Genomic DNA, 26,762 nt, shown 5'->3' on the forward strand with positions numbered 1-26,762 from the left:
AATCATCAGTGTGTACTATAAATATGTAGCTTAAAACATTTTTTGAATCCAGAAAAAAATAGAATTAAAATTATTTTTTCATGTCTTTGCTTTGGGTATCTCTTTTAGGTACTCCACAGATTCATATATTGAATATTCAAGGTCTATCTTCCACTGTTCACACTTTTCTCAATCTTTTGATAAACTATAGTTTATGTATTTATATATTATAATATATATTTTAATATTACATAATATAAAAATATGTATTATAATCTTTCATAAACTATATTTAATATATTTAATATTCTGGCCTTATTGAGTTTCTAGTTCCTGAAGGCCTTATCTTGTCCCTGTGTTTCTTCATGCATTACATTTATGAAGTGATTTTTCTTATTCATTCCTGAGCTCAGTCCCCTATTTTCAAAAGTTTCCTTCTTTGGTTTATGACAGCCTTTCACATCTGGTTTAATTTTCTTAATGCTTACACCCTTTAGAAAGCCCATTAGAGTATGTAAAATAGAGCAATATAAAGAGCTTTCCTTTATCTGTAGTGATATTATCTTATACTTATTCTTTGTTCCCTGCTTTACTTTTGTATGGGAATTAGCATGAATATTTTTCCCAATTGTCATTTTTTATGAATTTCTTGTTGACATTATTGACATTAGTTTGATTCAGATAGCCTTCCCAACCTCACAAAGCTGTCTCTCTCTCCTGTTATTCATCGGCAATGCTTAAATATATGGGAGCCTTCCATTTGGTATTTCCTGCTTTTGTATTTCATTTACTATTTAAGTATGGGGCTTCATTGTCTTTATCTCCATTGCACCTGTCCTTCATTCTTTATTTTGTTTTTCTATCAAACCACTGATTATTGCACCACATTAAACTCTTAGATTAGAAGGTATGCCAGTCTGAAAGTATTGTGTGCTCCAGAAAAGCCATGTTTTAATCTTAATTCAATCTTGTGGGGGGGCAGTTCATCTAACCTTGATTCAATATTGTAGGGTGGAAACTTTTAATTAGATCATCTCCACAGATATGTGATGCACATAATTATGCACATGACCTTTTAATTTGATGCAGATGTAATTTTACCTATTCCAGGTGGGTCTTGATTAGTTTACTGGAATCTTTTAAAAGAGGAAACATTTTGGGCAGAGTGAGAAATGACAGAAACAATAGAAACCTCAGAAACAATAGAGATGTCAGAAACTTCAAAGAAGAGCTGACACAGATGCCAACATGTGGAGGACAGTGATAGGGATATGTGGAGATGCTTGGAGTCCAGGAGATGTTGCCATCAGATGTTAAGTAAGTGAGTACCTGAAGAGAGCCAAGGGAAGCCAAGATGTGAGCCTTTTGAGAGAAGTAAAGTGAGTAACCCACACTGGAACAGAGAAAGCAATGGAGTCCAGGATCAAGGGACCAGCAGATGCCAATCATGGTACTTCCCACATGACAGACGTGTTGCAGACTCACTGACCTCCCTTAAAATAAGTCATCTTTTCCTGGATGCCTTTATTTGCACATTTTTATAAGCTCAGAATGGTAAACTCATAAGTGATTAAATTCCACTTTTCAAAGCCATTCCTGTTCTGGTATATCACCTTTCCGTAGCTTACAAACTGACACAGAAGGGAAAAACTACCACCATTTTGTCAAAAACTGCCCTTAAATGCTTTCAGAATTCTAGCTTTAGATATATGTCTTAAAATCCATTTTGTTTCTGAATTTTAGTTTATTTATATTTGAGCATTTTTCTTACAATTATTAAATTTACTTTCTTATTATATTTTAGTGCTGCATTTTCTTTGATTTTTCTCAGTCATATATGAAGGATGTAATTTCAGAATTATTTTCTTTTTCTTTGGTGTTTAGGAATTGGGTTTTAATGATGGTGATTTATTTTCAGTTGTTTTTTTAAAGTTGCATCTACTACATTTGAGTCCCAGTCACATACATTCAGAGTCATTATAATGGTACCTACAATTTTACTATCAAATTAACTTCCTATTATTCAACATATACATGAAGAACTCCACAATAAATTGTTTTAATGCATGGTCCAAAGAATCATCATTAACCTTTGTCTGTGTTACATTTCAAAGCATGAAATTAGATATAAGCTCTAGAAACAATATACTAATTGGTAGTCATGTACAAATAAAATGTCAACACTAGATAATATATCTCCAGTTGAGATTTCCCATTACTGCAGAGGGGAAGGGGTCTAGCCTCATCCCTACTGCAGCTGCCCCAGAGGTCCACAATGACAGTGAGGGAAGATGGCCATTGGTCTATTGTCACAGCCTCAGTGGTAACCCACAGAAAGATCCTGAGAGAAAAGTTTCCAATGAGACCTCAGGGATGAAAGAAATTCAGGGAATTAACCCAAATCTGATAGATCTAGATATCATACACTGAAAATTCTTCTCTTCCCATGTAGTGGGCAGTCTCTTTGATGCTGCCACCACCCCACACTTAAACTGAGCCACTGCTGAGCTTTAGACTCAAGAAAGAAGAGCTCTGGAGCATCAACAATGCCCTGGGGATGGAGAAAGACTGAGACCATCCACATGGCACAAAGTCATCCAGTTCTTTAACCCTCCTTATAGTTAATCCTTTATTTATCTATTCATTAAAAACCTCAATTCACACCACTCAAGCCCATTTCCACAGAGTTGACTGTAATTCCTGCCTTTGCATATTTGTAACCTTTTCTGAATTCACAGTGAATTGATGTAACAAATCACAAAAGCTGTGGTTAGATTAATGAATAGAAAAGGGTCAGTTTTTTGTCACATTTTACATAGTGTGTTCTTTTTGTGTTCCTTTTTATTTAGCATAGCACTCATAGAATTAATCTCTGTTGCTGCCATCTCTGCTGAAAGAAGACAAGCATTGTGAAAACTCAAAACTTTTCTCTCTTGTGACATTGTGGTTGGTTAATTCATATAACAAGGAGCATTACACTTGAGATCTGGCTGACCTAGAACTTTTTCTCTCCTCTGAGGGATACTGGGTTCTTTGTTGTCCAGGATAATATAATTCTCCTACTTAATGGAGGGCTGCAAACCTCCTCTAAGTCACATAGGGTCTCTGAGCTGGACTGTGGGATACTCCTGAGATCAGGGCTGGGAATCTCCCTTGGGGAATTTGGGATCATGCTGAGAGCAGGTTGGAATTTTTCAGATGTGGAGCTTTCTGAAAGACACAAATAATCCACAGTGTGCCTTCTTTTATAAACCATAATAGCATCTGCAGCATGTACAGCATAAGAGTATGAAAAGATGTTCAGTATCATAAGTCATCAGTTAAATGCATATTAGAACTAGAAAGCTTTACTCCCATTTCTTACAGAATGGACAGAATTTGTGAAATGAAGAACCTGAGTAGGGAAGGTGAACAATCACTAGTGTAGCCACTCTTTATTTCAGTGCAGGATGCTCAGACAAGTGTGCAAGCCTTTACTCAGGGAGGCAATGGGAGACATGCAGAGCTCACTCACTAAACCAATGAACTCCAGCTCAGCAGATGACTCAGCCAGATGATGAGCATCAACTGCCCATCCAGGAGTGTTCGCTTGAAGGTGAAGTTAATTCACTGTGGAGTTCTCATGTGGCAGTTGGTCTGCAACGTCCAGGGTTCTGAGCCAGTACAGGAGCCTAACGGACCACTGCTCACCTGGGGTGGTCACTGATTCCTAGGGAGGTTCACATGAGGAAACTGAAAAGGTGAAGGTGTAGGGGGAGAATGGCCAGATGGTCACATATTTTTAAATCACCTGAACCTTCAGAAGCACCTCATTTGGGGACAAATTGCATTACATTTCAGGTCAGGGATTGAAATGTAGAGGAATGAGGTTGGGTCAAGATTTGGGCAGTTTGGCTGGTTCAGGCAATTAATGAAGGGCATCAATCCTCTCTCCCTAGCAGCTTTGCTGCAGAAAAGTTTAGGAAAGTGAGTGTCTTCATTTGCCAGGGCTGCTTTGACAAATATCACTCACTGGCTGGCTTAAGACACAGGAATTTATGTGTCATGGTTTGGTAGGCTAGTCAAAATCAATGTGTCACTAATGTCATGCATTTCCAAAGTCTTTAACAATTCTCCATCACAATAGCAATATCTCTCTTAAAGTCTCTGGCTTCTCCTTCTCCTGTCATCTACTTCTGTATTAAAATTCCTTTGATCATAAGGACTGCAGACACACCAGATTAAAAGCAACCCTCAAACAAATGGGTCACACCTTAACTAACATTACCATGGGAAAGGACCCATGTCCAAATGAATTTACATCCAGAGGATTGGGGATTAGGAGTTGGACGTATTAATTCTGGGGGAACATGATTCAATCCCCAACAGAGAGTGGTGGGTGCTCTTGGTTCAGAGGTCCAGGGGTTCAGGGTAATAATAATTATTATTGAGGTTTTGGATATTTGGGGCACCTGCCACAGATCCTGCCCCAGGTACAACACAAATCAACATTTTGACCCTGGAAAGTCACCTACATTCTCCAAACTTCAGTGCACTTAACTATTTTGATAACAGATATTCACTATGATCTGTACAGCATAGAACTCATGTAAAAGATGAACATCAGTATCCATCCCCTCCCATCTTTATGTCACCCAAGAATCCTTCTCTAGAGGCAACCAATGCCACATTACCTGCTTGTTCTTCAAAATATTTAACAACTGAACTTAGAGAACCTGTATGAATTGTAGTCATTTTAAAGGGTTTAATTGGATTTACTCAATTTAAGCCTCATAAAATAATGATAGACTGATAATTAATAATAACAATATTTAGGACCTATTAACATGTCCACACCACAGAATAGGGGACCGAGGCACAGCGGGGCTAAGTTACTTTCCCAGGTACATGTGATTTCTAATGGGATGCTCTCTGTCACCATGCAGTAGTCTTCTTATATCCTTGGTTTGGCCAGATGCCCATTTGGATAGTGCTGACACACTGCAGGGGATGAGCCATACATTTTCTAGATGAACTGTCACTCCTTATATGTATAGTATGATTGAATCCATTACTAACATTTTCTTTTCTTCTTGTGTTTGAGACAATGTCCTGGAAAAGGCATTCACAATTTGGAGGACTACTCATATCTTGCTAGCAGAAGACTGTGGGGGAAATATTAATAATGATCCCTTTGTCAAACTTTTGAACTCCTTATTCAGAAGCTGGCAAAATGAAATTTTGGATTAAGAAGGTGGATCTTGTACTTTGATGTACATTTAAAATACTGATCAGACTAATTGCATGGGAAATAGATGAGAAAATAAAATAAATATTTTACAGTCATAATAATTCATCATTATGAATGAAAGAATTCATTATAATTGGCATATACTTTGTATACAGCACAGTTTAGATTTTAGGTGTATAGTTTAAGAGTTCAAAGTGAAAGATTGAAAAAAATTGTCACAGCATGTTTCAGTTAATTTTTTAGTTTGTTAGGTACAATTACTTCATGGTTTTTTTGGAATAAGATAACTTTACTTAGGCAATCTTATCAATGTTTTTCTGTTATAACCAGATCATCACTATTTTCCTAAGAAATAATTTCCATCCTCCAAGAATACATAAATATTTCTATATGTGTATTTCCATTTTTACATTTAAACTATAATTGACCTAGACATTTTTTCTTACACTGTGACACGGGAAAATATTTTTACATAATTGTGGAAATTTCTGCAAATAATTTCTATTTGATAATCATGGTTCTATATGGCTGTTTTTATTGCATATCAGACACACACAGTTAATTTGTCTTGTGAATGTTTCATTGATATTTTCACGAAATATGTACCGTAACTACATGTATATTGCCTGAAGCATTGGAATATTTTGAAAGACATAGCTGTCTTTTAGGTGATGGGAGATTCTGGGTCAAAGGTCTACAGGGACTGTGAGAGCATGCAATACATTTGGAAGTTAAGTGGAAGGCTATGGGAAGCATTTGCATTTTGTGTGTGGAAACTGTTAAAAGTGGAAACTGAGGCAACAGACAGCAGGTACATCTATGGAGCTCCTTCTATGTGCTAGTCACTATGCATTAAAAACTGATGAGAAACAAAAGCACGATGTTCTCTGCCCTCACAGGGAAAGTGATCCCTATGCAAACTACACAAATATATTAGTATTTACAAATATATGCATTGCTTTGAAAGAAAAGTTCAGGAAGCTTTGAGAGAATATACACTAAATATCCTGATCTTGGCATGGAGGAAAAGTGACTTCATACAGCATTCATCTATGTTAAACTTTGCCTTTAAAAGTCCTCATGCTTGTCCTCTACAGATCCTTAGATGTGTATGTACTTCTCATAAAACTAATGGCACACAATGCAAGAATCAAACATGTTTTCCTAATGCATGGTCCTGTGATAGAGACTATGTCTCTGGTGTCACATATTTTGCAGCGGCACCCTGAGACTATGTTTTTGGTTTTTGTTTTTTTTTTTTAAATCAGGTGGATGTATGTTTTAAAACTGGTTTGCCATTTTATGACATACCTTCCATTAGGAGCCCTTTAAGGAAAGCTGACACTAGTGATCACTTGTCATTCACAGAAATGTCATGGAAGCATTCATGCTTATGGTGAAGGGCCATGCCCCTCTGCCTGGTTCATGTTTGCCCACTCCCCTGGGAAGACCTCAGCCACTGGGAAGGGTCTAAAGGCCCTGAGACTGCCCTGTTACCTGGTAGCTTTGGCCAATGTGGAGGTCTCACATAGGTCCTCCAGACTGTGCTTCAACCTGTGAGTACCATTGACCCAGGCGTTTCCATTCTCTGGCTGAAAAAATACCCCAGCCAGGGGGCTTTCTCTGCTCAGGACCAGATATCATTATGCAGTACTGGAAATTCCTGCCTGAGCAAAGAAAATGGGGATTATATGCTATTCTGTTGTGAAACAGGGTTTTTGCACAGTAACAGCAACAAGAATAATACACTTGAACTAAAATGAAAAGATACAAAGAATGCACACTAAAATCTGAGTTTCTTTCCTTCCCTGCTCTGCAGCTATCCAGGTATACTGCTGGAAAAGCTCTATTACATTTCCACATAGGAAGGCGGATACATTAATTGAAAATTCCAGGAGGAGTGACACCATGCTGGTCAGTTTTCAAGTATATTTACTCATTGATTCTCCACTTACTGTGACCAGTTAGGTGGCAGGAGGGAGGAGAGTCCTCTTCTTCATCTAACTGTTCTCCAAAGCAGGGAAGCCTGAATTACAGGGCTTTCAAAGACTGCACCTGCAACAGAATGGTTACATTTTAAGTACATATTTCTGAATTGTTTTTCATTTTCCCTTCCAATTTGACATTCATGTGTGAACCTGATACACAGTTGCTTTATTTTTCATATCAGTACATGTAAAATTTTTGTCATGCTAGGGGCCTGTGAAATTCTGTTATGGCAAAATAGTATTGTTTGTTCACTTCCACATATATTTAATCAACTCTCTCAGGGGGTTAAAACTCTGGAGAAAATATGAGAACATCTGTCATGCAGCAGGTTTTTTTCTTTTGTATGCTGTATGGCAGGGGCACATATCATCATTCTTTTTCTAAGTCATGTGAGTAGTCCATTATTGCAGTACCATTTATTCAATTTTTGTTTGGTTGATTTCTTTGTTTGCTTATTTTGAGGAAGCGCATGGGCCAGGAATCGAACCTGGGTCTCCCACATGGCAGGCAAGAATTCTACCACTAAACTACTCTGGCATGCCTGATGCAGCAGCTTTTATACCTCATCAGTGATCTATATGATTTAGTGGTTTTAGATATTTCAGATGAATCAGCAACGATAGTCATTTGTACAGTAGTGTTTTTTTTTGTTTGTTTGTTTGTTTTACCATAAGGGGTATGTTCTTTATTTTAAACAGGACCACTCTTTCATCTTCTGGGGTAGTTAGGTTCAGGTGTCCATTTGGCCAGGTGAAGGTATCTAGTTTCCTTGCTGTGGACATGAGCCAATGGCATGTGAATGCTCATCTCTCTCTGAGTACATCTGCAATCAGCTAGAGGGAGTGCCTGCTCAAATGAATGATGTTTGATTTAATTGGCTGGATGCTTAGATGACAGAGCTCAGCACAGCACAGCCCAAGCACCTCAGCATACCTTATCTCAGCACTCAAGCTCAGCTCAGGTGTATGGAGATGCAGGAAGGAGTCACCCCAGAGAAAGCTATTTGAACACAGGGGCCTGAAGAGAAGGCCAGCAGAGCAAACTCTGTGCCTTCTTGTGTAAGAGAGAACCTCAGATGAGAGTTAGCTTTGTTTCCTCTGAAGAAGTATGCTTTTTAACTAAATAAATCCCCTTTTATTCAAAGCCATTCCACCTCTGGGGTGTTGCAAGTTGGCAGAATAGAACATCTTCATTCTAAAATTTTCACTTTTCCCACATATTTGGGGACAGATCATATCCCTCCATAGAGGTAGATTTCATGATCAGATAACAAAAATTTATGTATTTTTGTGTCGATATATGAGCCAAACTCACAACTGAGCCTCCATTTACCTTAATTATATGAGTTCATCCAAATGTTAATCCATAACAGGAAAGCATTGGTGATAATATACCAATTTCTCTTTTTAATTACTTGGTGAAAGCCAACCATTCCCGTGCACAATGATAGAGACACTGCTTAATGAATTATAGAGATCGAAAGGAAGTTAAATGTATAGAAATAGTTGGAGAAAGGGGAAAAATCGGTAATATACAGAGATGATTAAAGAGAGATATATACAATTTGATAATTATATTCTTAGAGAAGGAAATATCATCTTTCAAAATGAATTTATTTTGATGCTGCTTTTTATCTCCTCCAGAACAAATTTAAATGATTTCTTCTAGAAATCCTTGGTGACTCAGGAATATTAGAAATGCATAGTTTGGGATTTCAAATCAAGAAAGAAATTTCTATTTCTTCTGACCATGTCAGCATGTTGCTTTTCACCCTGCAGTCTCAGTACTGACTACATATGGGAGGGAGAGCAGGCCATTCTCTCTCAAAAAAAGTTATTTTCAAAATCAAACCATAATAATATGTGGATGCTGGATGCAGTGCTTAAAACCAAACATTTTCTCTTAACCGTGTGTCAGTATGAAAACACCCATGTCTAGAAAGCAGCAGTTGGACCCCTCAAGGTAAAGAACACATGCACGCTGAACATTCTGTGATGACCTGTCACTGTGGTTCTCAAATGATGCAGATGTGGCTCACGGACCCAACCGTCACTCTGTGTGCAGAGAGACTCAAGGCTGGGAGTGGGAAGAGAAGCTCTCAGCTCATCAAAAGACATGGGGAATCTGAATTGCTGCTCAAGAGGTATTCTCATATTGGTCTGCTTAATCAATTCAATACCCAAATGGGCAAAGTTAATCTTTTTGCAAATTATGTCTCATCCTTTCTTCAGTTTGTCCTCCCCATATCTACCCATCTTAGATGTGTTTCATAGTTTTGTTTCCTCCCTTACTTGTAGTTTCTTTTTTAAATTTTCTTACATTCTGGTTACTTTTAAAATTAATCTACACTTAGAAAAATGTAGTACTCCTTTGATGCCCTGGCCCATCGCTTACCCTCCACATTAGTTATTCTCTAGGGAGAATATGGTGATGTCTATTTTACTATACTTTTGTACTCATTAAGGACAAGACATGGTAAACTATTCATTTCAGAAATTTGGAGTGAATCTGCCTTGCTTCAGATGGGTAGAGAGGCATTTCACACAATGAAGGGTTACTACCTTTGTTTTTATCATGCCTTCCTGCTGTTTTTTCTTGACATGTACACTTAGTTCAATATATTTGGGGACCTTGTTCATTCTCTTTAGAAGTATTCAAAACATCTTAAGAACGTGTATGTTTAACAATCAATTTTTGAATTACAACACACATTTCCTTTCATACTAGTTGGTTACCCCTAATCCCCATTTTACAGATATAATGAGGTAGACTTTTACCAAAGCCATTCCCCCCTAGAGTTAAGCATGGGTAAAAGATGGTAAGTTTTTCTCAACTAACCAATGTGTACCCTGTGTTTCAACCCAAAATCATAGACAGAAAAATGAACATTCAGGGACAGATAGGTAAGCAAGTACACAGAGAGTAACACATGCAGTAAAAGAGCTAATGTATGCAGATGAGAAAGTAGTCCAATTTAGGAAGCAGATGGCCCAGAAGTACCTCAGCTCATGATAGTTAACCATCAAAATCCATCAACAGAGGACTTTTGTCAAAGTCAAGTGAAGTTGCCTTAGTCATTCAGGAGAAGCACCATCAATGTACTGACAGTTATTCTCTATCCACCAAGCTCACAGAGTGGCCCCATTGGAGGAAGAACCTAATGCTGAGGTGTCTCTGGAGACCTCATTGAACAGTGAGGTAAATATGCATTTCTTTGTTTCTAATACAAAAACTGCTGTCTTGGTTAATTTATTTTTCAATTTAGTTTAGATTTGAAAACCTTATCATGAACTCTATAGAATGTAGGTACTGTCTACTTGGTGGAGGAGTCAGGGGAATCTCTGACCCACTGAAAACTGATTCCAGAAGAGCATCCAACATTGGTAGCATCAGAATTGAGAGTGTACGACAAATACATGGTAGAGGGGCTTTCCTTGGTGACATTCAATTATTCTTTGCATTAAGAATAAACGATTTACCACAAAAATAGATTAAAAGAAAAATCCTTTAGGAAAGCTCATGACTATTATATGGGCTTAACTCTTCCTTTTGTGCTCTTTGAGTGGCTCATGGTTTCATGTGTCATTTTCTAGTGCAACTGAGAGAAAAGACCTCTGCAAAGACTGCATAGCATGATATGATTCTTACAGGGTTTCTATTCCTTCTTTATAGGTGGCCTCCAGAACACCAGAAAAAGGTGCGTTATTCTGAAATCACTCACAGGCAGAGGAAAGAAATCTAGAGGAGTATGATGGGACTCCCTTGCTAGCTTTATTGTGGAGAGCCATGGTAGATACTGATTCCATGTGGGAGGGAGAATGGGGTTGTGGTGAGAGAAACTGATCTCCAGGCAAAGAACTGTTCCTGTTTCTACAGTCCCTAAATGGAGCTGGGTTCTCTTTGGGTGGAGTGTATTAGCATGATTGGAGTCACAAGCTGTCAATGAGGAAGTCAATGTGTAATGGCTGTAAAGATGTTTATGGATATTTTTCTGAGATGTAGGTCCTATTTACACAGAACAATTTCCAGGGTCAACTATGGCAAGAATATAACTTTATCTGACAGTTTACATATATACCAGCTCATTCAATGTTCATTACAAGTATATATGGTGGGTTTGTTTACTATAAGATACATAACTCAGAAGGAGAAAGCGACATGCACATAAATGACGCCAATCTCATGTATTTATCATTGATACATTTTTATGAGGGCATTTGTGTTGTAGCATCCCAGAACATGAAGTGCGCTGTGTAAGTTTTCTAGGTGATAGAAATAGATTCTCTTTAGTTACAAGGCCAAGGCATCTATTCCCTACTACTTTCTCCTTGCTCTCCTTCATCTCTCTTTCTTCTACATAGGAAGGCCAAGAGCAACACAGTCCATGCATTCTAACTCACCAGGCCCATACACCAGAACCCCTTGTCCAAGTCAAACAGAGTTTCCTGAATAATGTGTGATCTGCACACACAATGTGCTGATGATGACTCTGTTTCCCCCTAGCTCCCCTGGAGGACCTGGCAGAGGAGGCTCCTAGAGACAGGGCTGCTGAGGATGCTGCCTCTAATGACAAGGTAAGGTCATCTGTTTTCTCTAAGATAGAAATGTTCCTTGCTCATATACATCAGTTTTCATGTGAGTATAGCTCTTAAAATAAAATGATGTACATTTTAGATATGAGCTACTGTTCTGGGGGAAGGGAAAGTTGGAGGGGACCATGTATCAACTGATATTAAAAAGCATTAGAAATGGCACCACAGTTTATAAACCAAATCGGAGATAACTTTTCCCTCAGCAGTCAGTGTTCCTCCTGATGAAGACTTTTGGAATTATCAGTGAGTGAAATGTCCTCCAGGAAAAGCTTAAGCTTTCCCATAGGTGACTTCAATACTTACTTTTGAGACCTTGAGTTTATCATGGTTTTCCATTGATTTTATACAATATCAAGATCTGAGTAAACATGACACAGCATGGCCTAATCCTCACTGTATTTTCTCTTCTCTGATTGCAGGTGACCTTGAATGCAAATGACAAGGGTAGGTATTCTGGGCTCATCCAACTAATGTTGGAAGAACTTAAGTTAAAACAGAGGGCTTCCCATATGTTTTAGTCTACAAAACTGAAACCTGATTTTGCCTTCACAGGGAATGAAGATTGGGGGTAAAAGAAAAACTTTCAGTTAAAGAATCATCCATATTTCTATAGTTACTGGCAATATGTGTGTGTTCCTTTTAGGTGCTGCAGGTTTCAGAGCATGGGGGCTGAGGGAAATCTATATGTGAATCTCTGAGGTGTGATTGTGAGGTGTGAGTGTGTAGGGTTGTCTGTGTACAGTTCCACAGGTGATACATCCTGCTTACACTGGACAATAGCAGTGACAACTTTTTCAAATATGTCCCATTAACCCTACGCATATCATGTATACTAGTTTCTAACCTCACTCTAGCTGCACCTGGGGGTCTGCTTCCTATACTCATGAACCAGATAGAGAAAGTGAGATGCAGAGATGAATGGCCCAAGCTCTCCTGTTCCTAAGTTGAGAGGTCCTAAATGTGAACCCAGGCTTGCAGTCACAATGCTAATGATTTACCATTCAACAAAGCAACAGGTAGACACTGAGAAAGGGAGTTGCAGCATCTGTGTATGCACATGGTATAACCTGAGCCTACAGAGGCCAAATATGCCCACCATCTTAAAGTTACCTCAGTGCACCCACCCACAGCCTAGGCAGCTAGAACTGTGATTACTGCTGACTTTGGCTTAATTATCTGTGACAATACGACATAGGAAGCTCACATCCAGTCAGACAAAAATTCTGAGCTCTGAGGCATCATGTAGGACAACCTCCTCAATCATCATGACTGAGGGCACAATTCAGCAGTTCATCACAAGCAGACAGGCAATGCAATCATAGTATATTGTATTTGATAGCATCATTGGTATGAACCCTAGAGATCCTCAAATCTGTGACACGCAGCTGGGTCACTGATAGATAAAAACTCAAATAAAATGGAACGATATCTTAATGTCTTGTGTGTTAATTTTTTTAATTAATAAAAAAAGTTTAAAAAAAACAACTCAAATAAGACTTAACACCTCACCTGGGTCCAATTCCCTTGCTGAAACTCTCCTAGACACTTAGCTTAGACAGCACCACCACTCAACTAATGCATTTTCTGTAATGTCCATCCCATTGCTGAGGCCTAGTGATGGACAACCAATAAGTTAATGAATACATACACATGGTATAGAAAAGGAAGACTGAACAAAAACAACGTGATTAATAAGGAATGAAGAAATGAACAGATTTTGGTATTTTGAAATCTTCTATAATTGATTATCTTTACAAGAAACTATTGGTGAATAAATGAAAAAAAAAAAGCATTACCAGGAATTGAATCCACTCCACCAACAAGGTTGCTTCTAACAAATGGAGAATTCCAGTATACTATATGGTAAATGTACTGTATATTTGGATTGATGGAGGTTGAATTAGCCTATAAGTTGTGGAGAAAATACTGGCAATGTAGGTGAGATACTAAATAAGCAGGAGGTGTTATGGGACTCTGTCTTGGAATCATAGTGTATATTTAAGCATCATTCATAGACTGACTTTGACTATTACAGATCTACATAGGAATTTATAGCTATTTTCATTAGCTATAACTCTAAGACTTTGATTCTTGTTTCTTTCCTGCTAATGTCTTTGCCATCCTCATTTCATTATAGAAGATGCCCACTCAGCAGCTTTCACCATGCTTGATAAACTACCAACCCTTTATACCCTAATATCTTGTACAAGGCAAGAATACTCCCTGAGTAATTCGAGAATAACAAAACAATATGCTGAGAGTCACTTTGTGTCCCCTAGCTCCCCAGGACCAGCTGATGGTAGTTCCAAAGAACCAAGAGGATGATGAGACCTCATACAATGACAAGGTGAGGTAGCTCTTTTTTTTCAAAGGTAGAGGGTTGCCTTTTTTGTTTAATTACTTTACAACTGTTTTCCGGTAAGGATGCCTACCTATGTACATTATTGATAATATACACAATTTCTTTGGGTGGAGAGTTGAGTGGGAACCTCTTCTAAATGCTCCATGATTCCAGAAGGCTCTCACAAATGGGAGCAGTATGTTATCAACTGTAAAGTAGGTGGCCTTTCTCTATGCAGCAATTTATCCCTTGGATTAAGAATTTTATATCAGCAACCAAAATGGTCTTCAGCTGTACATGTCTAGGAAAAGCTTGTGAATTCAAGACATGCCTGTGATGCTGGCTTATGGGGCATTTGGCTTCAACACTGTTCCTATCTGCTTTTCTAATGGATCAAAACAGAAAAATTCCTTTTCAAATAGAAAACAGACCATTATTTCATCTTCACAGGGTTTTCTCTCATTGCAGGTGGCAACAGGAACAAGTGAAATTGGTATGTATGTAGAACCCCTGACTTGTGGAAAAACTGGGATCAAAAAATAACCAAGGCAGTGCCTGGACAGCCATTGTGAGTCCAGCTCCTGGTGGGAAGGATGTTTGGGGTTGCCATCAACAAAAAGAACTGTCCAGGGGAATGAATATGGGCATACTCTACATTCCTGAAAGGAGCTGTATTCCCTCTAGGTGGCATGGATTTGTGAGTATGGGGATTATGGGGCATCAAGGTGTAAGTCTATGTGGTATGAGTGTGAACGTGGCTTAAGGAGAAGAACATTACTGTGTGTGCTTTCCAAGACCGTTGTTCAACTTAGACTGACTGGACAATAGCCATTGTGAAGTTGCTCCAAAGAAATCCCACGATGCCTGACACATTGTGCATGTTAACTCATAAAATCCTTGGCACAGTCATTCCTGAGATGATTTTCACTCTCCCCATCCTTTATATGGAGGTTTGCAGTTTACTGACACAAAATTTCACATCCCTAAGTGGAACAGCCAAAATGTGAACACAGACATGTTGCTTATGTTCTAATCCTCTGAAATACTGACTGGCACTTATCTCACACTTATGGGTCATTGGGAACCATGCAAGGGGATTCCATGATCGAAGTAAATGCCAAGAAGGGCCCAAGCATACAGGGATCCTAAATACTGCTCTTCCATATTTGGTAAACTAAGGGGCCACATAACACAGGTTAGCATTAGGTGCATTTTATCAGATAGTTAGACATGGCTATAGATATATTGTGAAAAGCACACAGAAATCCGCACATTTCTGGCCAGGTTTGGACAGTTGTGATGCATCAGTTTGACAAGGTGGTCCACTATCAGTGCTGGGTCACTTATAAGTACATAGTCCATGCAGACAAGAATCACAAAGATAGTTTCCTGTTTGGCAACTTCATGAACTCATACCCTACAGATGATCAGACTTGTGGGCTGCATATTTGAAGGACAGTAGCCAATAAGATCTCAAACTCCCACTAAGTAATTAGCCTAATGTTCATCACCCTTCTTGCATCTCTCTGGTAAAGCTGGTTTAGAGCCTTCATGTTTAACTTGTGCCTCCTTTGTAATAACCATCCCAATGTGGGCTGGTTAGTGTGAGTATGGAGTGCACATCACTCATTGAATGCACATAAGGGGTAATGAAAAACAAGACAAAAGGAAAATATATCGTGATCATGGTTAGTTTTAAGAAGTAGTGCATCAGTATCATGAAAGGTCTATAATGATCATCTTTATGACAAATCGTAGTGACTTGATTCAATATAATTTTCCTAGTATTAAGTCCAGTCCACCAGTAATGGTCTGCTTATAATACAGAGAAAATTGGTACACAACAGCACTTCCAATTTGTGGAGTCTCCATAAATCTTAGAAATTTCATTAGGACAGTAACAATTAGCAGAGTTTCAACACAGGTAGCAGGAGTGATCGGACTCTTTCACTGAATCACAGTAACTATTTTAGAACCATCTGTAGATTGAATATTTCACTTTGCATTAGGATGCCTTATGCTACATAGCCAAACAACCTCATTTCCCATTTGTTTCCTGATCCTCTCATTTACCCCATCTATTTCACTATGGAGGATGGCCCAGGAACAGATCACTCCAGGCTTATTTTCCACCTGCCTCCTTATTCTCTTGCCCTTCACAAATCATGTTCAGGGCCCTAAATATCCCAGGAGTGACACCCTGATGTACTGACATTTACTCTGTTTCCTCTAGCAAACACTGAGGGCCCAATGGAGAAGCCTCTAATTGACACATCAGATAAGGACATTCCATCTAGTTCCAAGGTATGGCTGTCTTTCTTGGTGATGAATTGCTTTCTTTTTTTTTTTTTTTTTAAATTCAGTTCATATATAAAAATCTGACCACATAATTACACATCAAATATCTTGATTTCTGTGACCAGGGAAATGGTCATTGGGAGCCTATTATTAAAAGATCTGCTATTCAAGAGTGCAGCAGTTGGAGTCAACTGTATGACATGGGGCCATTTCCTTAGGTACAGGTTTACCTCTTGCTTTGTGAATTTTTAAATTCTCAACCAAAATAACTTGCATTATCCTTCTGCCTTCCCATATGCATCCACTCCATTCCTTATTGAGTATTTCACCCAACCACTCTTTCCAATCTGCTTTTCTGAAGGCAACAAGAGAGTAAAACCCTTGTGAAATCCCACACAGTATGTTCTGATCCTTAGGATCCTGAGTGTTTCCTTTTCTCTAATTTCAGGTGGTTACAGAAGAAAGTGAAAATGGTATGTATTTTGGAATTACTCACTCATTGAGGAAAAAATTCTGGATGCTTAAAAACCCAGGATTTCTGAGTCTGGCTAGGCTGGAGAGGCAACATTACAGCTTCCAGGCAGGAATGAGGATGAGGAATGTGAGATTAGGTTCTAATTAAAGGAAATTGACCATGTTCTATAATCCTTATAAGCAGCTGTGCCCCATTAAGTGGTGAGGGTATGTGTATACAGGGGTGGGGATTACATGTGGGAATCTACCTTATGTGAATCATGAGGCTGGGATGGGACTGAGTGTGTGTTTATGCAGAAGCTATTTCCCACCTTCACAGTACAATTTCCAGAGGTAACTTCTGAAAAAATATTCCATCACCACTGCACACTTTACATATAACTACTCATTCAACCCTCAAAACTACCAAAGCTAGGGCTGTGTTTACTATTCCAGACCTCAGATGGACAAACTGTGGTATAAAGACAATTAGTCTTACATTTCAATTCTTAAGTGAAAGAGACTAATTACAAGGCCAGGTATACATATCCATGGTTGATGCCCTGAGCTGCTATCTGCACTCCTCACTCAGCCATGTGGGGCATTGTACAGGGTGGCAAGGAGACCAACCATTCATTTGTATTCAAGGAAGTGTCCACAGGGCAACAGACCCCCACACCTGATGTTCATTATCAGTAGACTCAGAGGTCTCATGATGCAAGAACATTACACATTCCTTCTACCACAGACTATGGCCTTTACATGGTATAAAAAACACAAAGAAAGCCCACATTCTTGGGGCCAGGTCACAGATTCTGACAGTTGTAAGGTGCCACCTGGCACAACCATGTTTAACAAACTCCTCCATATTGGGAGCCAAAGAGGTGGGCATCAAGGAGGTATTTTAGTACATTGGGAACATCACTTTGGCCCCTAGAAATGTTCAAATCCTATTAGTTCCACAATGAAGAGACCATGATAATAAGTCCCAAGGAAGAGTGGAAGGAAAATTATTACACTATGTATTGTAGTGATTTTTTAGTCACTATGTAGAATTACAGAACCTTCGAATAGTCTATAACTGATTATATTCATGAAAAATTAGTGAAAAAATTTATGAAGCTCTTGACCTAGAAATGAATGTAGTCTCACAGTAAAAGATTATAAGTAACAATGTTTTTAAACAATTGCCATATGGCTAAACTTTGAGAAGAATATAAAAGGTTAGAAGGAAAAAATCCTATAAAAATGATACAGTTCCTGCATATGAGGACACATGGAGGCTGAGAAGTTGTTAAAACACATCAAGAAGCAAGTAGCTGTTCAGTTGGGCTTCAGAATGGGCAGGAGGAGTGATAAGAATCCATCATTGAATAATGGCATGTATTTTGTAACATCTGTAGATTGTCTAGTTCATGCTGCTTTGGGATGTCCTTATTTACAAAGCCAGGAACTGCTCCCCATTTTTTAGCTCCTCTTCTTTACCTTCCATTTGCTTCCCACAGCAGCTTACCCCGTGCTTCTAACCATTCACCTCCACATTACTCTGACCTTTCAAAACCAAGCTAAGTACCTGAATTAGCCAGAAGCAAGACCCATGATGGACTGACTGCTACTCTTCTGTCATCCTAGCTCTTTCCAAAGAACAGATGGAGGAGCTTCTGCCTGACGAAGGAATAGAGCAGACCCCAAGTACTTCACAGGTAAAGTTATATTTCTTTGCCTGAGTTAGAGCAATGTTCTTCTTTGTTTCCTCCTTCTTCAATCCAGTTAAGATAGGGAAATCTGACCATGTTTAGTATATACAATATATACAGTTGTCCTTGGTGAGAACAGTGTTCAGTGGGAATCTATTAACTGATCCAAGATTCAAGAAGGAACTTATAAATGGCAGCATCAGTTATATTACATCCTGGATTAGGAATTCTGTAAAATGGACTTGAGAGATACAACATTCAGGAAAAGCTCATGTCTTCTGCAAAACTATCCCCTAAACTGCTTTTGAGTTTACTTGATTTGACCTATCATTCTCACATGGTTTCCTAAAGTCAACAAGAGGTTAAAAGCCTCCTGAAGGTGTGACACAGCAAGTTCAGGACCTCACAGAGTTTTCTTTCACTACAGGTGACCCCAAGAGTGAACAATGGTAGGTATTCAGGATCAAATATTGGCGAACAAAAATCTATATGATAAGGTGGGTCTTCCTTGCTGACTTAGTCCCAGAGAAGCTCCTCTACACCCCCCAATTGCACCTTCCAGGTGGAAATGAGGAGAGGGATATGGTGAAAGAAGCCAGTATTCCAGGTATGGATCAGGGCAGTACTTCTTGAGAAATTGGTTTCTGTTTAGATGATCTGGGTATGTATACATATGAGTGGCATGTGTCTATATGTGATGGTATGTGATTATGTGATTTGATTATTAAGGTGCATGTGTCTGAATGTTTGGAAAACTGTGATTCAAATTCTTGTTACTGAGAACTAAAGAAGCAGTGCAGCAGCAGCCAATTCTAATTGTAGCCATGATTCACAAGCCCAGTAGTCATTTGGCTAGTAGCTGAGGTACGGTCAATGCAGAGAGAATGTTTTCATCCACACAATGCTCTCCAAGCAGCTGCTAGAGTCTGTCCTGAGCCTGTTCACTGAACTCACTGAACAGAGAGCATGTCCACAACAACGGTAAGAATTTCAGTGACAAGAGGGAGGTGAGTTCTGTGATGGTCCAGCTAAATGGACAACTGAAATGCTCAGAGGGGATTCCTTCACCTCCTCACATTTGTAAACTGTTTACAATGTCTTCTTGAGGAGATCTGACTTGACAGAACCCAGGGTGGAATGAGATCAAAGGGAGATAGTCTTTTGGTCTTGGATGGCCAGCAAGGCCTCAACTGGAGAAAGGATGGATGGGTTAGCCACACTCTCTAATAATTTTCCTGTGGATGTTTCTGTTCCTAAAGCTTGGCTTTCAGATCAAAATTATGACTGGACAAGCAGTGAGGATGAGGACGAAGCAGGTAGGGTCCATTATTTAAGGAAGGAGCCAAAGGGAAAGGGTTCCCAGGAGCAGCTGTATTACACCTCTGCTTTCTAGATAGTACAAAGGAGAAACCAGAAAGTAAGGGAAATTTATACAGAGGTCTGCTTTATTCTTTTCATATCTTAATTAATCACATAATCCAGGGGTTAGAACCATGGGCTTTGAGTGTCTTTTGTTTACAATTCATTTTTCTTGCTTTGGTATTTAAGATAATATTCCAGGGCAGGCCACGGTGGCTCAGCAGGCAAGAATGCTTGCCTGCCATGCCAGAGGACCCGGGTTCGATTCCTGGTGCCTGCCCATGTAAAAAAAAAAAAGAGTAAAAGAAAAATATAATCTTCCATACATGGCCAGATCTTTCCCCGCCTCGGCCAGTTGCAAATCTCAAAGCCTCTGGTTTTTTAGGCTTTTTAACATGTTCCTATGTCCTGTGGAGATGTGGTGTGAAGAATATGCTTGAAAAATCTCCTAGTCTTCATTTATCATGCAAATAATATCCTGGGATTAGAAGTAAGATTGGAGTTTTCATCTGTTTGACAGAAGTTTGTGTCTAGCTGACCACTTAATAACTTCCGAGGCATGACAGTGTTTCTGGAGGAATTGTGTGATGGGTGCTGGTTGCTTCACACAGTGGCTCACACAGTCCCACACTCCTTCCTGACCAGGCCCTGGATAGAGTCAATGGGCTACATGACCAGGTTGACAGTGCTGCATTCAGAACCCATGGCTCTAAGCCAGAGAGCTCGGCCAAGTCCCCACACCACTGCTGTGCCCCTTCCTGTTATTTTTTCCCAGTTCCATACAGGTGCTCTTCCCTTCCAGTCCCCCCAAGGGATGATAAAACACTGGAGCTTTCCATTAATTTAAATGATTACATCTCCAATACAACACTTTCTGAACTGCAGAATAAGGAATCTGGGCCAGTGACTTTATCTCTAGTCTCACGTCCATCTTCTCTAATGTGCTACGTAACCTATAGGGAGGTTGTGAGGAAGAAATGTCTCCAGGAACTTAAGGTCCTATGAGGAACAGGACAGTCTATTGATTTTAGAGTTGGTGGTCTCTCTCTGCCACAACACCCAATTCAAATGCAGGCCTCTGAGAGTTGCTCCCTGTGTAAGGATGGATTGAACAATGGATCAACCAATTAAGTGGAGAAGGTGATGATAGAATTTTGACTGTTCCACTAACGAGCTCATATGAGAGAACAGTGTGATTTGTGGAGGCTGAAAAAGAGAAAGGAAATTGTCACTAATTAAGAGAGAAAGAAAGGCAAGGTACTATTGAGTGAAGGAAAATGGGAAGAAAGGCTAGGCTACACATAGAACAATATGGGCACAGTGTTTCCTGTCTTAGAGGAAAAGGAGGACACAGGCATTTCTTCCTGGACACAGTTACAGAATTTGAGAGATGGAAAAGGGACTCTGAAGACCCTAGACCCACTCCCTCATGGCAGAGGTGAAGTAATTATTGAGGCCCTTGGAAAAGTGTATTAATAATGAGGACAGAATTGTCCTGGGATCAGGTCACACCCTGACATGACCAACAGGGGCTCCAGTACTTCCTTAACTCTAGCATTCTTCTTTCCTTTCTAAAGGCTGTCGCACCTCGCTAACTGTCCTCGTACATTCTGAAGCCCATCTCACTGATTTGGAAGAGTTTGAGACAGATGACAATGACAATGTCCAAGTAATTTATTTCTTTGTTCCATGTCTTTATTTTTTATATACTGAGGTTTATTAGACCTACATTATAGATATTTTCATTCCTCAACTCAGATGGAAATTCACAGTGCACAATATATATAAAATTACCAAAGAAACATGTCTCTTTCCTTGGTTAATGTATGTATGCAAGTTTGTGTTGACCATTTTCCTTTTATTTTTACATCTAAAGTAATTGGGCGTTAGCAATTCCCTGATTCAACAGAGAAAGGAATTTATTCATGATGGAAAAACAAGAGTTGGATTTTGCTGAAATGAAATAATGGATATTTCTTCCCTTTTAGAAATTCCCTATTTAGATTTTAGTGCTAAAACTCTTAACATGGACCTCTTGATTTAACAGCTCTGATTTCATTTAATTTCTATCTTTTACCTTGGGAAGGGGCATGCTATCCTTGTTCCCACCCCAAACCAGAAAACCATGAATTTATTGTAGCTCCCGTGAAAGTGGTCTTTTAAATCTGTTTCATAGGTGTAATCTCTTTCTATCTTATCCTTATTCCATCTTTTCCTCTTTATATCGTTGTCACCCTGAAGGTCATGGTCCCATCAAGGAAGTTGAGGTCACAGGATTGACAACATTTATGAAAACTTTACCAAACCACTCACCTACTTTGCTAGGATTGCCCTGACTTCCAAATCAACCACACACCAAGAATATTACCGTGTAACATCGAATGGCTCAGACAGGAAACTGGGCAGAAAGATGGACCCCTTGGGCCACACCCAGCAGATGGGACACCTGTCTAGTGTGTTTTGGCCCAAGCTCTCCCATTACAGGTGTGTTCCTACATGTGGTACCTCTGGACATGCAAGTTTGTTCTCTTTCCTACAGCTCTCTAAACCTTTTGATGAGGAGGAGCCTCTTGCATCAAAATCTCCTGCACTTGAAGGAAAGCTGGATATGATGGGAGAGGGAAAACAGCAAGAGGAAACGTGAGTGTGGAGTGGGTAAGATGATAAGGAGAAGGGAAATAAGTTCACATGAAGTCCACTGGTACCTGACTCTCCTTTTGACACTTCAGGGAAATGAGCGTAACTAATGAGGTCACTGGAGAGGCCACTATGCAGCAGGAACATGGAGACAGAGACAGGAAGTAGTCAAACTAAGAACAGGCAAGTAAATGGTATTCTGAGAACTTCTCTCCATCGACCACCTACCCATCCCATATAAGGCTGCTCAGCCATTCCCTGCAATGGCTCCTTTATTTGGAGGAGAGGGCTGCCACGTGCTATTCACACTGTACTCTTTGTGAAGATTCTCCTTGAATTCCTTCCAAGGAATTCATCTGGCAGGACTGAACCCCGCCCATCCAATCCCCTTAATGGCAACAGGGAGTCTTATCAATTAAGGAAAGACAACAGTGAAGGGTGTGGGGTGGCCATGACAAGATCAGATTAAGTTCTCATGGGCAGATAGACAATCTTAGTTTACCAGGCTGATAAAAAAAAGTACCACTGACTCATTGGCTCTATTTTCTCCCATTCTATGATGTAAAAAGTCCCAATCCAAGGTGCTCACAGGGAGCAGCTTACTCTGGTAACAGCTGGCCAGCAAGCCATAACTCAATCTCTGCCTCTGTCACCTGGTCATCTGTCTTCCGTGTTCTACTGTAAACTCTGTCCAAATTTCCTCTGCTGTAGAGCCCTCCCATTTCCTCCATATTCAGTTTCACTTCAGTATAAAGTTAACTTAAGGTATCCCTCTCAAACAATATTTACAGCCACTCTTTGCCAATAGACAACATTCTCACCACAGAGCAACAACTGAACATCAATGCTCTGTGGATCTGACTCCTGGGATATCAGGGGCCCAGGGGGCGTCTCCAGCATCTGAGGTGACTACTGGGTCCTGCAACCCACCCTAGCAAGCTTCCTCCTCCATCCATATCTGGGCATCCCCAGTGATTCCAGAACCTGTGTTTGTGTTGCAGATCCTACCATGGAAAAGTATGGAGAGGTGGGGGCCTCAGCCTGAGCCTCAATGGATCTGGAGGATAGAAGGGTGGAAATCCAAAAAAAAAAAAAAGAGAGAGAGCCACCTGATTAAACTAAATATATTACTTTATTAGTTTAGTTATGTTTTTGGCTTAATAAGTTTATTTTGTTTGTATGTTTGTTTTTTTCATTCTTGTATGTACTTTAATTAAATGGACATTACATTCAGGATTATAGCACTTATAGAGAGGTTTTAGAGGACTTTCACAGCTGCTTTGCCATGTAAGGGGCACAAAAGGTGCAGTTCTTAACCAAAATGAATTCTTAAATTGATGACTATCACCACTTAATCTTTCTAGGTGTGCTCTATTACATGTTACTGAACACACCTCCATGTTCTGGACTTCCTTTGCTCACACAGATGAATTAAAAGGTGGCTACCTCAAAGCCTCAGGGTGAGCTGGGAAAGGGCCAGTTAAATGAGGCAACAGCCCACTCCTTGGTAAAAGTTTGTAGCTTTCCTTCCCAATACATCTTCTTTTTTTTCTGAGAACTTCTTTTTTATCTGGTGCACCCTCTATGCCATTTCACACTCTTACACCATAGGCTGGATTTTGGCCACAAGTGAAAACCTTACTCATTTCCAGTCACCTGCAGCTGTAAAATGGACATCTGCTGTTGGTGTTGCTCTTCATGCATCACTTTTATGTTGAACCATTCTTGCATACCTGGGATGAATCCTATGTGGTCATGATGTATAATTCTCTTAATGTGTTGCTGGATTCGATTTGCTAGAATTTTGTTGAGGATTTTTGCATCTATATTCATTAGAGAGATTGGTCTGTAGTTTTCTTTTTTTGTAATATCTTTGCCTGGTTTTGGTATGAGGGTGATGTTAGCTTCATAGAATGAATTAGGTAGCTTTCCCTCCACTTCAATTTTTTTGAAGAGTTTGAACAGGGTTGGTACTAATTCTTTCTGGAATGTTTGGTAGAATTCACATGTGAAGCCCTCTGGTCCTGGACTTTTCTTTTTGGTAAGCTTTTGAATGACTGATTCAATTTTTTTACTTGTGATTGGTTTGTTGAGGTCATCTATTTCTTCTTGAGTCAAAGTTGGTTGTTCATGCCTTTCTAGGAAGTTGTCCATTTCATCTACATTGTTCTATTTATTAGCATAAAGTTGTTCATAGTATCCTGTTATTACCTACTTTATTTCTGTGGGGTCAGTGGTTATGTCCCCTCTTTCATTTCTGATCTTATTTATTTGCATCCTCTCTCTTCTTTTTGTCAATCTTGCTAAGGGCCCATCAATCTTATTGATTTTCTCATAGAACCAACTTCTGGTCTTATTGATTTTCTCTATTTTCATGTTCTCAGTTTCATTTATTTCTGTGCTAATCTTTGTTATTTCTTTCCTTTTGCTTGCTTTGGGGTTAGTTTGCTGTTCTTTCTCCAGTTCTTCCAAGTGGACAGTTAATTCCCGAATTTTTGCCCTTTCTTCTTTTTTGATACAGACATTTAGGGCAATAATTTTCCCTCTTAGCACTGCCTTTGCTGCATCCCATAGGTTTTGATATGCTGTGTTTTCATTTTCATTTGCCTCTAGATATTTACTGATTTCTCTTGTAATTTCTTCCTTGACCCACTGGTTGTTTAAGAGTGTGTTGTTGAGCCTCCACATATTTGTGAATTTTCTGGCACTCTGCCTATTATTGATTTCCAACCTCATTCCTTTATGATCTGAGAAAGTGTGGTGTATGATTTCAATATTTTTAAATTTGTTGAGACTTGCTTTGTGACCCAACATATGGTCTATCTTTGAGAATGATCCATGAGCACTTGAGAAAAAGGTGTATCCTGCTGTTGTGGGGTGTGATGTCCTATAAATGTCTGTTAAGTCTAGCTCATTTATTGTAATATTCAAATTCTCTGTTTCTTTATTGATCCTCTGTCTAGATGTTCTGTCCACTGATGAGAGTGGTGAATTGAAGTGTCCAACTATTAATGGTATATGTGTCTATTTCCCTTTCCAGTGTTTGCAGTGTTTGCCTCACGTATTTTGGGGCATTCTGGTTTGGTGCATAAACATTTATGATTGTTATGTCTCCTTGTTGAATTGTTCCTTTTATTAATACATAGTATCCTTCTTTGTCTCTTTTAACTGTTTTACATTTGAAGTCTAATTTGTTGGATATTAGTATAGCTACTCCTGTTCTTTTCTGGTTGTTATTTGCATGGAATATCTTTTCCCAACCTTTCACTTTCAACCTATGTTTATCTTTGGGTCTAAGATGTGTTTCCTTGTAGACAGCATATAGAAGGATCCTGTTTTTTAATCCATTCTGCCAATCTACATCTTTTGATTGGGGAGTAGAATCCATTAACATTTAGTGTTATTACTGTATGGGTAGTACTTTCTTCTACCATTTTGCCTTCTGTATTTTATATGTCATATCTAATTTTCCTTCTTTCTACACTCTTCTCCACACCTCTCTCTTCTGTCTTTTTGTATCTGTCTCTAGTGCTCCCTTTAGTATTTCTTGCAGAGCTGGTCTCTTGGTCACAAATTCTCTCAGTGATTTTTTGTCTGAAAATGTTTTAATTTCTCCCTCATCTTTGAAAGACAATTTTGCTGGGTATAGAATTCTTGGTTGGCAGTTTTTCTTTTAGTAATTTAAATATATCCCACTGTCTTCTCACTTCCATGGTTTCTGCTGAGAAATCTACACAATCTTATTGGGTTTCCCTTGTATGTGATGGATTGCTTTTCTCTTGCTGCTTTCAAGATTCTCTCTTTCTCTTTGACCTCTGACATTCTGACTAGTAAGTGTCTTGGAGAACGTCTATTTGGATCTATTCTCTTTGGGGTATGCTGCACTTCTTGGATCTGTAATTTTAGGTCTTTCATAAGAGTTGGGAAATTTTCAGTGATAATTTCTTCCATTTGTTTTTCTCCTCCTTTTCCCTTCTCTTCTCCTTCTGGAACACCCACCACACATATATTTGTGTGCCTCATATTATCATTCAATTCCATGAGTCCCTGCTCATATTTTTCCTTTTTTTCCCTATAGTTTCTGTATCTTGTCAGATTTCAGATATTCCATCTTCCAGTTCACTAATCCTAACCTCTGTCTCTTGAAATCTACCCTTGTAGGTTTCCATTTTTTTTTCATCTAGTGT

At 39.2% G+C, this 26,762-nt stretch overlaps 1 protein-coding gene and 1 pseudogene across 15 annotated transcripts in view; one reads left to right on the plus strand and one right to left on the minus strand.

The window, feature by feature from the left end:
- Positions 1-4,333, minus strand: part of LOC143688428 (E1A-binding protein p400 pseudogene) — a 23,893-nt pseudogene extending 19,560 nt beyond the window's left edge. Inside the window, exon 1 of the transcript XR_013177993.1 lies at positions 3,374-4,333. The product of XR_013177993.1 is annotated as an E1A-binding protein p400 pseudogene (transcript). The remainder of the gene's footprint in view (positions 1-3,373) is intronic.
- LOC143688429 (uncharacterized) overlaps positions 1-26,722 on the plus strand; it is a 98,927-nt gene extending 72,205 nt beyond the window's left edge. For 6 of the 14 annotated variants that reach the window (XM_077166318.1, XM_077166320.1, XM_077166321.1 and 3 more), the window contains 16 exons: positions 9,226-9,341; positions 10,326-10,396; positions 10,871-10,895; positions 11,702-11,772; positions 12,210-12,234; positions 14,070-14,137; positions 14,600-14,624; positions 16,365-16,435; positions 16,878-16,902; positions 18,515-18,585; positions 19,007-19,028; positions 19,839-19,895; positions 21,516-21,607; positions 22,478-22,578; positions 22,668-22,758; positions 23,577-26,721. In XM_077166318.1, coding sequence (XP_077022433.1) covers positions 9,226-9,341; positions 10,326-10,396; positions 10,871-10,895; positions 11,702-11,772; positions 12,210-12,234; positions 14,070-14,137; positions 14,600-14,624; positions 16,365-16,435; positions 16,878-16,902; positions 18,515-18,585; positions 19,007-19,028; positions 19,839-19,895; positions 21,516-21,607; positions 22,478-22,578; positions 22,668-22,743 — 916 coding nt within the window. In that variant the 3' untranslated portion in view covers positions 22,744-22,758; positions 23,577-26,721. Of the gene's footprint in view, positions 1-3,358; positions 3,820-7,028; positions 7,124-9,115; positions 9,342-10,325; positions 10,397-10,870; positions 10,896-11,701; positions 11,773-12,209; positions 12,235-14,069; positions 14,138-14,599; positions 14,625-16,364; positions 16,436-16,877; positions 16,903-18,514; positions 18,586-19,006; positions 19,029-19,141; positions 19,896-21,515; positions 21,608-22,477; positions 22,579-22,667; positions 22,759-23,576 lie in introns of those variants that run through there. The other 8 variants (XM_077166328.1, XM_077166325.1, XM_077166323.1 and 5 more) reach the window with 8 other exon arrangements.
- Positions 26,723-26,762: the final 40 nt, after the last annotated feature.

The sequence above is a fragment of the Tamandua tetradactyla genome, chromosome 6 (assembly GCF_023851605.1).
Source record: "Tamandua tetradactyla isolate mTamTet1 chromosome 6, mTamTet1.pri, whole genome shotgun sequence".
Classification (NCBI taxonomy): Eukaryota; Metazoa; Chordata; class Mammalia; order Pilosa; family Myrmecophagidae; genus Tamandua; species Tamandua tetradactyla.